Genomic DNA, 13,468 nt, shown 5'->3' on the forward strand with positions numbered 1-13,468 from the left:
TTAGAGCTTCTAGTGTTTTTTCATTATTAATATATTTTTCTTTTCGACTGAGGCGACTTCCTCGAACCGCAGGAAAGTCCCTCAAAAATAGACACAAATAACACACATTTAAACTTTGGTTTTCGGGTTAACCGGTTTTGGTTTTCGATTGATTAGATCAACTTTGGATTTCGACTATTGCACTTTCTGGCCTGTGTGGTTGCTGCTGTCGCCGTGGCGTATACTTAATCTACGGTAAGATTTCGTTTACGTGTTATGCTGCACCTTCCTACACATCGGACATGCCATAAACCTGAGCCTGTTGCTGCGCCTGCTACTCGTTGTTTGCGACCTGCTGCTGCTGCTGTTGCTGTTGCTGCTGCTGCTGCTGCTGCTGCACCCAGTGCGATGGATAGTACAGTTGGTGGATATAGTGTTGCTGCTGCTGCTGATGCTGGTTGTGTGTGTGCTGCTGCTGCAGTTGCTGGTGCTGCAGCTGCTGCGTTTGGTAGGGCGGCTCCTTCACATATTCCCCGGACGTCTGCTGCTCATGTTGCTGCTGCAGCATATGCTGCTGCTGTTGCTGCTGTTGCTGTTGCTGCTGCTGCTGCTGGTTCTGCTGTGTGGGATACATGGCCATCCCTCATGGCAGCTACACGAGCAGACTGGGCGCCAGCCACTCATCCTCCGCCAGCTAAACGATGTACAATCGTTAGGCACCGCCACATCATCGAAATCCTCGAGCACTCACCTGTGGACTGACCTGGAACTGCTGCATCGGATAGGCGACCACTCCGGCCGCCTGCGGCAATGCGCTGCCCACACTCTGTGTGATCTGCGGCGCAGTGGCAGCCGCTGCACTGGCCAGCTGAGGCTGGGGCGGCACACTCTGCCAGGTGCCAGGCAGCTGGACGCCCATTCTGAAGTGGCAAACAATGAACAGAACATAAATAAGGGGTATAACTAACACAAAATATTCAAAAGCAATTATATATGTCTTTGCTATAGTATTAACACTACTTTTCTGACCCCAAAAAACCAGATGACGAACTCACCCCATGTATCCTGCCTGCTGGTAGCCGGCGAATTGACCGTAGGTGAAACCCTGCATGCCCTGCAGGAACTGTCCTGGCTGTAGGGCACTGGCGGGTGCTGCCGCCGGATATGTGGGTGCCGGCGGGTACCAGTATCCGGCCACCTGCTGTCCGTAGGCAGCCGCTGCGGCCGCCGCAGCCGCCGAGCCGAAGGGGAATCCCTGGGCCAAGGCCCCACCGGCAATGGCCGACATGTGGTTGGGGTCGCCACTCTCCTTGCCCCACGCACACTTCACCGGCTGCTGGTTGATCTCCGTGTTGTTAACGGCCACGATGGCGTGTGTGGCCGCCTCCTTGGTGGAGAAGCTGAGAGGTAAGAGAACAAATTGGTATTTCTTATTGTTCATATATCATATAACTATTAATAACTATCTTAGATTGAAAAAACTAAATTAAAATAAAAATTAAAATTTGGTAACAACCAATAAAAATATTTAATTTATAATTAGCTATCAGATATTTCTTCAACATTTCCATTATTGGATTTTTGTTTTTTTAAAAGCAGGCAGCAGATTGGCCTGGTTTAATTTCCGCTTAACCCGCTGCGGCAACAAAGCGCAAAAGTGGTACAAGCGTCTGTGGAATTATTCCGTTGTTGCTGGATTGGTTATAATGATGCAGCAACTCTGCCACAGCTGCTGCTGCACTTGTAGTCCCCGAGCTCATTATGTTACAAAATGCCAAACAATGCCTCCGCTCCGCTCTGTTCCGCCTCCCGCCTCCTGCCTCCTGACTTCTGCTCCCTCCTCCGCCCTTTCACTCACTTTCTCCTCGACTTTCTTTTCCCCTTTGCCGTTTTTTTTTTGCATCACGTTTGCAACACACAAATGAGTTTTGGAGCAGTGCACAAAAGGCGTCCATGGACATGGCCAGTAACTGCAATGCGTTTGTTGCCCACCCCCCGCGCGCTCATCACACTTCACACGTACACTTCACAAAAAAGGCTACTAATACTACTGTATGTAGTAAATACTACTGTATGTAAAGTTTGTGTAATGAAAGCATTTCACTGCACTCGTTTAAACTTGATTGAATAAGATATTACATTTTAATGATTTTGTAATTTAAGTTCAAAATCTCAGTTCCAGCCATATTTTTTCTCAGTGACTGAATCCTATCCGTATCTGCCCTTTTGGTTGCGGTGGGGTGAACTCAGTCCGTCGTGGGCCAACGGCTGCCATTAAAACCCTATCAGCATTCGTGACGGCAGCTGCGATCTCCACCGCCGACACCACCAGCACCACCGGTACCCAACCTATCTGCCCCACCCTGCACCTCCTGCACCACCGACTCCTTGGCTGGGGGCTTATCCCCCCGCGTTTTTACTCTTTTTTTTTTTTGGTTTTTACTCTTTGCATGGCATCGTTGTCGTCGCTGTTATTGCGGTTCATTGTTCTGTTTGTAACTTCAAATTTGCCTCTCGATGTTGCTGTTGTTGCATGCCTTGTTATTGTTGTCGAGTGTAAAAGTGTTGTTGATTTATTAACGGCGAGCGGTTTGCATGGGGGCCACGCACACATTCATGTGGCGTGGTGTGTGTGTGCAACGGCGACGATGACAATGAGAATACACCGATGACACCGCAGACCGCAGCACACGCACACCCATGCAGGCGGCAAATCAAAATGGTGGCCCACAAAGGGTTAATGTAGCACACTTATAGGGGCACACAGAAAATGGGGGAAGATTGCTCCATTATTTGATCGATTGCCTGATCGCTCATTGTACGGCGGGGTACTTTGGAAATATGGAAGCACACAAAATATAAAATTATAAAAAGAACAAGAAATCATGTTTTACAAACAAATGATTTTTTTGTTAACATTTAAATGAAATATTTGTAATATTTGGTCTTAAAAAATATTTTAAAATAAGGTATTCCTAATAATATATATATAATAATAATTTAAATCGATTTTATATATATTTAAATATTTTCCATTCCACTTACCGCACGAATGCATATCCTTTGTCCTTGAAGACCCTTATCTCCTGTATTGTGCCGTACGGCGAGAAGGTCTTCTGCAGGATCTCCTCGTTGAGGAAACCGGAGAGGGCGCCGTTGATGCCGCCACAGTAGACAGTGCAATTGGTGGGGCTGCTCTGGTTGTAGACCTCGTCAAAGGTCAGCGGCTTGGCGTTCACTGAGGAAGAGCGAGATGTGACATTGAGATGCGGGATGTCTTGGTGGGTTGCAGTGGATGGTGCTTGATGTTGGGTGGTTCAGATGGGATGGGGATACTCACTGTCTGCCTTGGTTGCCGGCGGCTTTCGTGTGGCCCAATTTGTGCGTATCGAGCGCGAGCCCAGCCATTGGCCATTCATTGCAGTGATGGCGGTTTCCGCCTCCTGCAACGAGCCAAATTAAATGGAGAGCGCAATTAGCTAAGAGCCCATTCCATTTACGCGGGCTTGTCTAGCCGCCTAAGCCGCTTACGGCGGCTGCTAAGTCGCCTCGAAAGACTGCTCTTGGTTTTTAAGTAGAGATCCCAGCCCCAAATTTATAAACAAACAGCTCAGAAAGTGTTAGGGCAGAAGCAACAAAAGTAGCAAGCACTTGGAAAAATAAAATTATACTTTAATTAGTCGCAACCCTATCCATGTTAGCAGAACAAGATTAAATTCCTAACAATTTGATGAGATATAATCTCTATAAAATAATTAAAGTGTTTTACTTTTATAGCTTAAACTATGAAAATTTAAGAGTGATAATGATTTTTTTGAGTGCCTAAGCGGCGATGAAAAAATAAAAAAAGAACGTGGAAAAACAATCGCGTTGGAAAGTTGCTCCTTGTGGTTAGCAGGCGACATTGTTGCTGCTGCTCTTTGATTTTCCTTGGCTGCGTTTTGTGTAAAGTAAAGTAAAAGCGGGAGAAAGTGGGCGGTGGAAGAGGAAAAGGGCAGGCTATATACGTAGCATTTACAAGGCCGTGCACAAATTATAATTTCAATTTCGCATAAAAGGTAATTCGTGCGTATCAAACGTGATTCATGCCGAAATGATTGCAACTGCCAGGAGGTCTTGCATGCAGTCTGCTTTCCCTGTGTGTATTGTATGTGTATGTGTGTGTGTGTGTGAGTGTGCTTGAGAGTGTTTCCGTGTATGTGTGGTGGGCGTTTCATAGCAATTTACTTGCGGCACACCAAAAGACCGAAGACCGAAACCGAGCGGAGCCGGCTAAAGCAATGCAATGCAATAATGGCATTTGCGGCGCTGCAGACGCTGCAGCTGCTCATTGCACGTCCTTTAAATGGCGGCAAAGTCGAATCCGCATCCGGATACGACTGCGGCTGGCAGCAACTGTAACTAGGCACCTACAACAGCCCGCCCACAAACCCACCCACCTTCCATCCTTCGTCCTTTCTTTTTTTCCATTAATTTTCCTACTCTTTGTGGCGGCTACGTGCAGCGCTCGAAATCAGCGTTGACGTGCACCGGCTGAAAAACGACGTTTCCAAACCGAAAGTGGACTGGAACTTTAGAAGGGGAAAACTTTCGAGGGTTTTCAAGAGCAGATCTCATTCGAGGGGTCTGTAATTGCCAAGCGTTTATAGACCTTCTCCAATCCTTAAACATATTTGATCTTTGTTTTCTAGCTTCATTCTCATACAGTACTAGAGTCATAAAATGAATTCATTGATTTTCACAAAAGGTTACTCAGTTAAATGTATTAAAATGACGCATTGAAGTCGTTTGTTAAATAGCTCTTACATGGTACTTAAAATCCCTCAGCGTAAATTGCTGTGTATTGGTTTTCTTGGCCCTGTAATTTAACCATTTGAGTAAGAGTCAACAATTGAGTGCTTGCCCCGTCAGCGATAAACCACGCAACTGTCGCCCAACTTTGTCCGTAATTTAATGTCTGCATGTGTGAGTTTCAGGATGTGTGTGCGTGTGTGTGTGTGTGTGGACTCCTATGTTTGCCAGTGTGCGTTTGTTCCCGGGCAACGTCGCTCAGTTTGCGTGCGTGCGCATTTTTATGCATTGCCAGTTGCATTTTTCATATTTGCATAAACTATAAATTTTACATTTTTTAAGCGATACGCATCGTTGATTACATATATATATACACTCACGTGCCCTCACTGCAGAAACGGCAACAACAATAACGATAACAATGGCAACCACAACAAGAACAAGTCCTGCAAACAATACCACAATACCCTTCCCTCGTCCTGCGATTTTCTGCCGGGCATGAAATGTTATTTAAATATTTCACCAATGACTTTACGCCAGCTTAAAGCCTAGCCAGGCGTTTCGACCGATTGTTCGTCCTTTCGCAGCGGGATACATCCTTCAGGACTTATCAAAGGACAGACACTTCAAGTGCAGTTACAAGTGCAGTTGTGCCGCTTTCTTCTTTGCCAATTCCAATTGCAATCGCATGTGTCAATGAAAATTGTCTTGCCATGATTGTGTGTGGATTAGAGGAATGAGACGAAGAGTTTGTTAGAACAACTTTAGCCCCGGCTAATGCAATGGCCAAGACCAGACACACATACACGCACACGCAAAAACTTGTCCTAACTGCAACGGACATTTTCGGTCGAGTTTTCCAGTTTTTCCAGTTTTTCCCGTTTTCCCAGCTTTGACCAGTCTTTGAAGCCAGGAAACTTTATCAATCATTTTGGTGGCAAATTGCTTAGAAAACAGGAAGTGGATGCTAGTGAAAGAAGAAAGCAAGCTAACAGAATAATGGTTGAAAAAAATATATAAAATATTAATCCTTGAACATGGGCAATTTTGCATTGCATAAACTTCGAATGGCACCAAGTTATAGTTAAGTTAATCCACCTCGACACAGAAATCTTCAAGCACCCTTAATGAGTTGATTATAGCACAATTTCGGGCCTCAAGAGCCTCTCAAGTAATTTACCAATTCATCTTGCTCAAAATGGGAGGCCGACGACCGCAATATGGCACCCACTACGACTTGTCGAACTATTTATGAAAGTCCGACCCAAAAGCCAACCGAATCGAAACCAAAACTGTTGTTGGCTAGAATGCCTAGGCTAATTGCAAATCTACGGCATTGGCTCAAGACTCGAGACAGACGACAATGGAAACTGGCCTGGGTTTTGGGCCCATTTCGCATCATTGGCAGTTGGAGCGACACATTTTCTTTGTGTGCGGTTTTGGTTGTTGTTTGTTGACTGGGCGAAATTAATTAATGGTGAATGGCAAATTTGCAGCTAATAGGAGGAAAACTTGAATCGTTTTCTGGTCTGTCGCTGTGACAACTAACTTGTCGTGCACTGAACAGAAAAGAGCTTAACTAAGGTCATAAAGTCTTGAGCAATTCCTTTAACACTGTGATGCATATGGAATGGATACGTGCATATGTGAGATATTTTTCTGGATTTGTGAACCGTTCATTTTCTATACCGTTTCGAGTTTTAACTCGCCTTTGATTAAAACTTCAGGCCCGGTTCGAAGTTTTTCCTTGTCGCTGGAAAATTTCCTAAATGACAACTTCCGCCTTCGAGATAAGTTAATTAATTTTCATGGACATGGCTGGCTGAAAACTTTTCCCCTTCCGCGACACTCAAATTTAAGAACATTTTTCGTTGCGTACAGATTGAATTTTCAGCGAAACTTGTGTAAAGTCAACTGGGACCGAGAGTGAGAGGCCGGGTCTTTTGTAAATATTGATTACTTGATAAGGCGCAGAATCCTTTAATGCTGCGTACCGTTGACCATGGCTAACAACGGAAACGAGTTGGGATGGACCAAAGTTTGCCGGGGGGTGCGGAGTTGTGGGGCTTTGGAAACAAGACCAAAAAGGCGAAATACCTTCATTAAGCGAATGAAGAAAAGCAAAAGTAAGTTGAAGAATTTTTAAGTGGTTTAAAAGGGTTTTGTCATACTTTTCATGTGGATCTCGACGGGATCAGGAACCCTTTATCTAATGCCACAAAATGGGGGATGCCGCTGGTTGCGGCTGACGTTTCGTGTGTATACAAAAACACCGTAAGCCGAAAGCAAGACATTTTAAATGTTTATTAAAACAATAAGGAAATGGTTTGTGCCGAAAACGGAAAAAGGCCAGGCGGAAAAGGAAAAACTGTTGCGAAAGAAGGTGAAAAAAGGCCAGCTCGACACACACAAAAGGGGGATAATCCCACGCCCGCACATAGACGACACCCTTGCCACATGGACACATTCAGGAAAAATAAGAGGGTTCTGGCTTTTCTTACGGCGACCGTTTTGTCTTAAAAAAGGTAGCAGACGTCCAGTATTTAGTGTTGGCCAAGCCCATACCTTCTTATTTGTTTTTTTCATCGGCTAAAAGGTTTTCTTGCCTTCCCAGCTCCTAAGCTGGTTTAGCTTTGTTCTTCGGTCAGATTCATTAACGTGGCTATTTAGATAAGCGTGAATGTAACCAACCAACCAATCCCAATTCCAATCCGAGTCCCCAGTCCCAAGTTGAATATTAAAGCTGTCCAGATAACACAAAAAAAAAAAAGAAACCAAAAACACCAGCATCTCAGTTCACAACTCGCAGTTCCGATGATGATTTTTTGATATTTATAAAATAACTCAAGTGGCAAATCGTTTGCTCAGTGAAAATGCTCTTCCATTTGCGGACTTCTCGAACGATAATGATGGTCGGCATCCAGCATTATGATGTTCTGGCCATCGAAGGGCGCAGATAAGGCCCAGTCATCTTTGAATCTGTCTGGCCCAGTCAACGGTAAAAACTGTTTTCATTCCGCTTAGGCCCAAAACGCTTTTCGATTTTTGACCACACTCGCACACATCCAAGTTGGGAATGGGTGGGTAGATTGGGTGAAGTTGTGGGAGTTGTTGACCAAAAAATCAGTATTTCACGCTAGAACGCATTTTTGTCAAGGCATAATTCCATGGGATTTATTTATGTACGAGTATGTCAGCTCTGGCCGTTGTTTCCCCCATTCCATTTTTCCATCTAACATTTTTTTTATAGTTACTGCCTCCGAGGCTTGAGCTTATGCGTGTGTAGGCAGTTTGTAAGCCATGGTGTCCCTACATCGCCCTCAAATCACTAGTTCCTGAATTATTATGGAAAGCATAAAATGAATGTCCAGGCCATTTATATTTATAACCGAGTTTTGTACGCTTCAGCAAATTTATTGCCTGGCTTGAAATTAAATAAATTGAAAAGCACTGGGTCGGGGTAAAAACTTTAAAGGCAGGCAGAAATATCGGAAGAGTTTTCGGTTATTGGGTTGAAATCTGTTTGATAAATTAGCTGTGATTTCTGCATATGTCCTGCGATGAAAAAGTGTCCTTTTAAATCTAATTGATTTACGCTTGTTTGCAGATTTGTTTGCTAACGGGCTGCATATGCGTATGCACTTCAAATATGTGTAGATTAAACTCAATTTATTTAAAGAACACATAAATAGCTAGCCAAAAAATGAGTTAGCATCGAAGGGGTAATCAATCTCATGGTGGTTGCTGATATTTCTCATAATTTTGGCTCTGGCAAGACGGCACGTAGCGCAAATTAAGGCCAATGTATGCGGAATGCTTTTTAATTTAAGTGCACATGCACATGACAAGCAGGCAGCAGGAGCAACACGCAACGGAATCATAAAAGAAACATCGCCACTGCCATTCGAGTGGGTGGTTGGGTGGTGCGGGCTGTTTGGAGATTGGGTGGTTGGGTGGTTGGGTGGTGCGAGGTTAACCACAGGCATTCTGTGCGCCGCGACGACAACGGCAGCAGCGACAACAATAAGAACAAATGATAATAATGCAACAATGAACTGCACAAGAAGATGATGAAAAGAATGGGGGGCGTGGCCGGGAAGTCGACATTATATCTTGTTCGCTGCACACATTGTCAATTCGCTTGCCTCCTCCTCATCTTCCTCATCGTCCTCCTTCTCCTGCATGCATTTCTTTTATTTGTATTTTTGTGGCCCTGCTGCCATCTACGTCTTCTGTTGTGGCAACTTTTAAATAAATTTAAGTGCATTATACAACGAAAAATCTGTCGTCGAAAGCAAAACGAGGCAAAGGCGATGGGCGTAATGCGATTAAATGCATCTCGGGCCCTGAGCCTGCCTTTGTCTCCATAACGCTGGCAAATAAGTTTTGTGTCAAAATGAAAAGCCACTCAAGATGCAGCAGGCGGTGATTTCCTCTTCCTGAATGTGCTGATCGCCTTTTATTTTTGCCATGTGAGAGTATGCAATAATATGTTAATATGCCTCGGCTGTGTGACAATAACAGAAGCCGTCGGCAATGGCGAAAGGCATTAGCATTTCCGGTGGAGCAGGAAGTGCTGCACGGAAAAAAGAAATGTGTGCAAAAATAATGTAGTATTCCAATCACACTCGAAGACTCAAGACCTTAGAGTACAACATGAAAAGATACCTTTCTTCTTACAAGACAAACACAATATTTATATTAGAAAATGCCTGTAACAAGTGCACCTGACTGAGTGCTTATTTCTCTATGTGTATTCCACTCCTGCCATCGACATGTTTATTGCGTTTAATGCTAGCGTAAATTTTTTCGTACTCGCTGGCGTTGTTGTTGTGATTTATGATGCTAATGACACGCAGACAGGCATCGTCTTCCCGAGAAGAGCTCCCCATGCAAATGCTCAGCTTGCCTTGATGGTTATTAAATTATGGCAATTTGTATGCGTCGCGTGGAAAGGAGGGAAGGCAAAGGAGCTGGCGTGGGAGGAGAGGTAATGCTCTGGTGTTTATTTAAAACATGTTGCCAAACAATTTACGTTAAATATTTCTCGAGATGCTTGAGCAGATCTGGCATTTTGGCATTGGGTTTATGCAAAGCCATGGCGATTGGCAAAATTTCATGCGCCGGCAAACGGAAGTGCTGAATGAAAGAAAACTGTTTCTTCCTTTTCCGCTTGCAGTTGCCATTGCAATGTGCACACATGCGAGTGTGTGTGTGTGTGTGCAGTAAGCCATTCGAAAAATAACTTTTCAATTTCCGCAAAACCACAGAAAATATCAACTTTGTACAAAAATTTAATAAAACTTTTCGCATAAATAAAATTTGCATTAAATCAGCTGCAAGCGAAGCCGGGACTCAGGCACAAGGGGGCGTGGCGGCTTAGGGCGTTCCGACTGTGTACAAAACGCATGTCGAGAAACTTAATTTGAAATATTTGAGTTTGCTATTTGGTCTGTGAGTGTGTGCGCATGCATTTGTGTGTTTGCACTTCGTCCTCTTTTCGTTTGCATCGAAACTAATCGAGAAAGTTCGAAAATTGGCATCCCATTCCCCACTTGCAGCACAAAAAGTTAACTAGTTAGCTGGGGAAAAGCATTAAGTATACGCCGCATTGGCCATAATTCCAACTAAAACAAGTCAGTTGCCAAAAGGCTTCCAACGGAGTGTTCGCTTTTGGCTTAAATATATCTATACATATATCTGTGCACATATATCGCCGAATGACAGCTGGGCGGGCGATCGAAGGGGGCGTGGCAGCAGCCAAGTGTCAGAGATTATGTCGTATTTGCACACGAAACATTCCAACGCAAATCCGCGCTCATCTCTTCGATGTCAAACAAATCATTGGCTTGCCTGCCAAATCATTGGGCCATGTCGGCTGCACACTTGATGGCATTAGCATTAAAATTTAATTAATAATTCGGAACATTTTGCCGCCTAATTGACTAGCGGCACCTTTGGCTTTTACGCCTTCTCCGGCAACTGATTTGGCTTTTCGCAAAGTATGCTCGCATGTGAGCATAAATCTCCGTGTGTGCTTGGTTGGTTTCGGGTTCTAAGCCTTAAGCTACCGAATTTTTTCTGCTCCACTGACTGACACGCAATTCACTTGGCTTTAGTCAGCAGCCTTTGATGATTTAAACCATGTTTATGCCATGCGTTTTATGAATTTTCGTAATTTCCAACCCATGGTTATGCATCAGAGAGGCAATGGTTGTAAAAAATTAAAAACCCCATAGATTTTACCATCTTTTATAAAACTAGTCACGGAAAAATGGCATTTTCATGTAAAAATATTGGTTACTAAGAACAAGTTTTTAAAAATCTTAAAGTCTTGAATTTCAAAAGCTGAACAAGTTTCTTGACATGATTTAACCACAAGGACCTCCCATAAATTGGGTAAAATCTCCCTTCTCTCGATTTCTCTGCGTCTTTGTCGAATTTTCTACCTATTAGGCACATGAAATTCAATCACAACACACACACACAGGGATCTGGGGATATGGAGTCCTGCCAGCAGTTACTTGGACCCTTATCAGTTGCGGTTTAAACATATTGAATATGATGTGTAAATGTTTACAGTGCCCCAAGGGTGGTTTCTTTTCGGGTTATTCTTTCTAGCCTCGGGAGCCCGTGAGATTCGCTGCATCTGTGGCCATAAAAAAACATTACAGATTCGTGAGCCGCACGCTTTTGATATACGAGTGTGTCCATGAGGAAGAGAATAAAATCAAATACTCGCCCCTTTGGCAGTTAACCGAGAAAAGGAAAAGCTGAATGCATTAAATCTTAAAAATGTGTGCGCTTCGTTTGGCTTTTCTTTGGCTTATGTATATCTTGAGCAAAGTAAGGAGCGGGTTTTGGGAAAGGTAGACGAAGCCACAGGTGTCTTTTGATATGTTAAGTTGCTGGAACGTCAAATGGGATTCCAGCTAAAGTTTCCACTTGTTTTAATTAAGATTTCATTTGCCAAATTCCCCCTTTGTGTGCTTTTGTGTGTGTGCTTACTTAGAGAATTAAACTTGTGTAGCGACTAATGCGAGTTTGATTGAAACATTTCTAATTGCCAGCGAAGGAAGCCTTTGATGTTGCATATCTTCTGCGATAGCTTACCGATTTCTTGACAAAGCTGACAAAGCCATAGCCCTTTGATTTCAACGTCTGCGGATCGCGCACAACTCTGCAGTCTCTGCAAAAAAAGAACGGAAAATAAAAATATTTAATCTCGAGTAAAAACTTTTTCAAACGAGAGTGGGAAACAATTAAAAGGTAGCTTTACGTAATTTATTTGGGTAATTTAGAGTTATCTGCTTAATGTTTATACACTTCAGAGCCAGCACAAAGGTCCTGTAAAGATGGCAGGACCCCTTGAGCCAATTAAAAGGCAAACGCTTGGCCAAGTTGAAGTCGAGTAGCAAAAGGCAATGTCGACATTGGAAATCCAATGGAATTACGTGTGAGGAAATATGAGGCGTTGGGCGGAGAAAAAGGGATTTCGTAATGGAGGTGCAGAGATATAGAGTGCAAGCCACCGCCTTCGAGGGTGTTTAAGGGGGCGTGGCCAAGGGGATTTGCCACGGCCTCCATTCGCCATTCCCCATTCCCCAATCCCTATCTGCATCTCCATCCCCATTCCCATTCGCATTCTCAAACTGAATACCAATCCCATTCCGAAAACCCGTAACCCCGCCAAACCACCAAACCACGTGTCGTGCCATGTCGTGGACGCTGCTCGAGAATCGGGCGTCAGCATTCGGCTTAAATATGTTGGCCCGTCCAACCTAAGCCACGAAGAAATATTTAGCCCCCTTTTCGCTTCAACACCCATGTGTGTGTACGAGTATGTGTGTGTGGGCCAACCGCAACAGCAACAACAAGCTGGCGGAGCTACTAGGCAACCAGTTTAGGCCACTCCAAAAAAGTTTGGGTTCTCTGAAATTCAGCAAAGAAGTGAAATGCATTTTTTAAAGAAATGCTTATAATGGCTTTTATGTAAATGAAATGCCTTCAATTTCAATTTACATGTTTATCATGGCTATAAGGTTCTCACTAATAGTAACACATTAACTATCAGAATCTTTTTCCTTTGCAGCATTAGTTTTGTTACTTCCCAAAATATTCTATATAGTATCCTTTTTTCAAAGTGTACGGGGGCCAACAAGGCAAAACCCGCATGTCGACCACGGCATTTAAAAAAGGCCAACTTGATTGTAAATCACGATAAAAGTCAATTTTTAATATGAGTTTTAGTTAGTCCGTGTTACCCCCCCGTTTGCCCACCCACCATATTAAGTGGCTGGCGAAAAAAAAAGAAGAAGGAAACGTATTTTAATGGCCTTTGGCGCTTTGGCTTTGGTGGGCCGCTTCAAGGCTGTAAATTTATGGTTGGGCTGGCCAGAAGCGAAATTGCAATGCGATTGCCAGCCAGCGCGATGCGATGCAGTCGATGCACACATAAATATCGAACAAAAAACATATTTAATTAAAGTTTAATATTTATTAGCTACCAGTGGAATTCGGCTGCAATCGCCAGGGGCCGAGGTTTGTCTGGTTTGGTCAGGCGAAAGGTTTTCTGCCCGGCGCAAGCAAACACACAAACACGGCATTTTGGCCAACACCAATACAAGCATCAGGGCAAACACTTTCAGTGTATGTATTGATATACACTTACACAATGAGTGGGAGCAATTTTCCGAAG

General features: G+C 43.8%; 1 protein-coding gene and 1 long non-coding RNA gene across 5 annotated transcripts in view; one reads left to right on the plus strand and one right to left on the minus strand.

Annotated features, from left to right (window-relative positions):
* Window positions 1–488: 488 nt before the first annotated feature.
* Window positions 489–13,468, minus strand: part of LOC6538188 (nucleolysin TIA-1) — an 86,656-nt gene continuing 73,676 nt past the window's right edge. For all 4 annotated transcript variants that reach the window (XM_039375357.1, XM_039375358.1, XM_039375359.1 and 1 more), the window contains exons 4-9: window positions 11,884–11,959; window positions 3,320–3,422; window positions 3,025–3,217; window positions 1,035–1,379; window positions 731–899; window positions 489–673 (exon numbers count right to left, since the gene is read on the minus strand). In XM_039375357.1, coding sequence (XP_039231291.1) covers window positions 632–673; window positions 731–899; window positions 1,035–1,379; window positions 3,025–3,217; window positions 3,320–3,422; window positions 11,884–11,959 — 928 coding nt within the window. In that variant the 3' untranslated portion in view covers window positions 489–631. The remainder of the gene's footprint in view (window positions 674–730; window positions 900–1,034; window positions 1,380–3,024; window positions 3,218–3,319; window positions 3,423–11,883; window positions 11,960–13,468) is intronic.
* LOC120321731 lies at window positions 6,113–7,312 on the plus strand. Its single transcript, XR_005561442.2, has 2 exons — window positions 6,113–6,896; window positions 6,969–7,312. It is a non-coding gene; the product is annotated as an uncharacterized LOC120321731 (long non-coding RNA).

Source organism: Drosophila yakuba, chromosome 3R (assembly GCF_016746365.2).
Source record: "Drosophila yakuba strain Tai18E2 chromosome 3R, Prin_Dyak_Tai18E2_2.1, whole genome shotgun sequence".
In the NCBI taxonomy this organism is placed as follows: domain Eukaryota; kingdom Metazoa; phylum Arthropoda; class Insecta; order Diptera; family Drosophilidae; genus Drosophila; species Drosophila yakuba.